The following is a 1,894-nucleotide window of genomic DNA, read 5'->3' as shown; positions in this document are numbered from 1 at the left end:
AAGTATTAATGAGAGATATGTGATGATCGTTCCTTAATATATCTATACCTAAGAGAGAAATTTATTTAAAGCTAAGCTCACGATAAATAAAATATAAGATTATGTAGATAAAATAAAATTATAAATATATATAAATATGATCTTAGCTAGTACGACATAACGTATCTGTTTTTTGAACCGACATATTATTTTTAAATTGACCATATAATGATCTTTCTTTGGACGGAACCATTATGGGCATCTGACTAATCCACTTTAACCACAACTTGAAGTCATAGACAGTTTGAAATTAGTCACTATTTCTCATGAGATGGCAAAGATGCATGTTGAAATTCGTTACTTTATTTTATATGGACAGATGAACAGAGTCTCAGCAGACAATGAAAATAAATTAAAATAATATAGTTGTAAATGAAGCATGCAGTAGAGAGATCAAGAAGAGACGTCAAGCCTCGGTTCGAAACGGAAGCCGGAGTAGCATAGGGACCTGAACTGCAATGGCTCAGTGTCGGGGCGCGGGCATGGACACAGCTGGCTCGACCATTTCCACACCTTCTGCCTCATGTCGAAGGTCAATAGCTCCGGGCACAACGAGGAGTGCATGAAGAGGAAGTCGCCGGCACCGCAACAAATGAAATTTTTGCCGTGTAACGTCATGTACATGGAGATCGACATTCGAGCCACCTCTCGCCATGTCTTATCCTCGAGTTTCAAAATCACCACTCCCTCTGCCTCGTTCGGCCAGTAGTACTCAATCATGCCGACCATGACCAATTTGTTCGATAGGTTGATCAACCCAGCACAGGCAAGACGGTATGGACAACGAATCGATTCTTGAATCAGAGACTCTGTGCTTGAGGGCGGCTTGGAAAGATCGAATGCTACTAGGCAGCGATGCCACGGGTGCAGGCCAATGAAGTAATAGAGCACGCCGCTGCATATGACGGCCTTGTTGCTGCCCATCCGGAAGCCGATGTCTTGGGCAAAGGGCGTGGCCCACGATTTTGTGGTCGATTCGTAGATGTGGACGGATAAGTACCAATGACAGGAGTTCCCTGGCAGCAGGGTGTGGGTGCACTTGGCGACGGCCACGGTGTAGCCGCGCGTGCGGCAGTCTAACGACAAGGCGAGCGCGTTGTAGTGGAGGGAAGAGCTGTCGGGGACTTGAGGAAGCAACTTCCAGTCTCTTTTGATGGGATTGCCGACCAATAAGCGGTTCCCGTCATTGACGTTCATTAAGCAGACGAGGCCGCAGGAGGAGGACGCGCGCCAGATGCTCTTTTTTAAGCGGGGGGAGTCGAAGTTGTACCATCGGAGGAGACAAGGGTCGTACACGCGGCCTGAGCAGGCGCAATCGTTAAGCAGGAACTGAAGAACAACGGCTTATTTGGTGCCATCATCGTCCACGACAACGGGGGCCAGGAGTGAATCACCTCAAACCACCGTTTGCACATGATGCCCAATTTGATGATGTTGGCGATGGGCAAAAAGGAGAGCACCTGATGCAGGACTTCGTCCGGTAGAATGGCATCCCACGACTACAATGTTCGTCACTAGCTCGGGGCATCGTCCTGATCTTTGCAAAACCTAATTGTAATTGCGACGTTTTATCTATCAATTTCTCTTCTACCCTTTAAATAAGGCATTCCACCTTAATAAGTTTTAGATATATTATTATTTGTTTTGATTAATATATTAGGTTAGGACTTGTTCCTCCTTTTATAAAATTTAATAAATAAAAAAGTTAATATATAATTAATATAGTAAAACAGAAAAAATCAATATAAGATATTTTTTTAAATACCCTATTTTTTTCCTTTTTATTCTATAGAAATAAAATTTAATAATTGAAACATAAAAATTATATTAGAAAGCGAATAATGCATTTCTAAAA

General features: G+C 42.8%; 1 protein-coding gene across 1 annotated transcript; it reads right to left on the bottom strand.

Moving 5' to 3' along the window:
- Positions 1-432: 432 nt before the first annotated feature.
- Positions 433-1,567, bottom strand: LOC121986705 (F-box/kelch-repeat protein At3g61590-like). Its single transcript, XM_042540653.1, has 2 exons — positions 1,441-1,567; positions 433-1,340 (listed from the first exon to the last, which is right to left on the bottom strand). The coding sequence occupies exons 1-2, from the start codon at positions 1,565-1,567 to the stop codon at positions 433-435; spliced, it is 1,035 nt and encodes a 344-aa protein (XP_042396587.1).
- Between the last annotated feature and the right edge of the window lie 327 nt (positions 1,568-1,894).

This window comes from Zingiber officinale, chromosome 5B, assembly GCF_018446385.1.
Source record: "Zingiber officinale cultivar Zhangliang chromosome 5B, Zo_v1.1, whole genome shotgun sequence".
Taxonomy (NCBI): domain Eukaryota; kingdom Viridiplantae; phylum Streptophyta; class Magnoliopsida; order Zingiberales; family Zingiberaceae; genus Zingiber; species Zingiber officinale.
The sequence above is the reverse complement of the archived record's forward strand: the minus strand, read 5'-3'. Positions and strand labels throughout refer to the sequence as shown.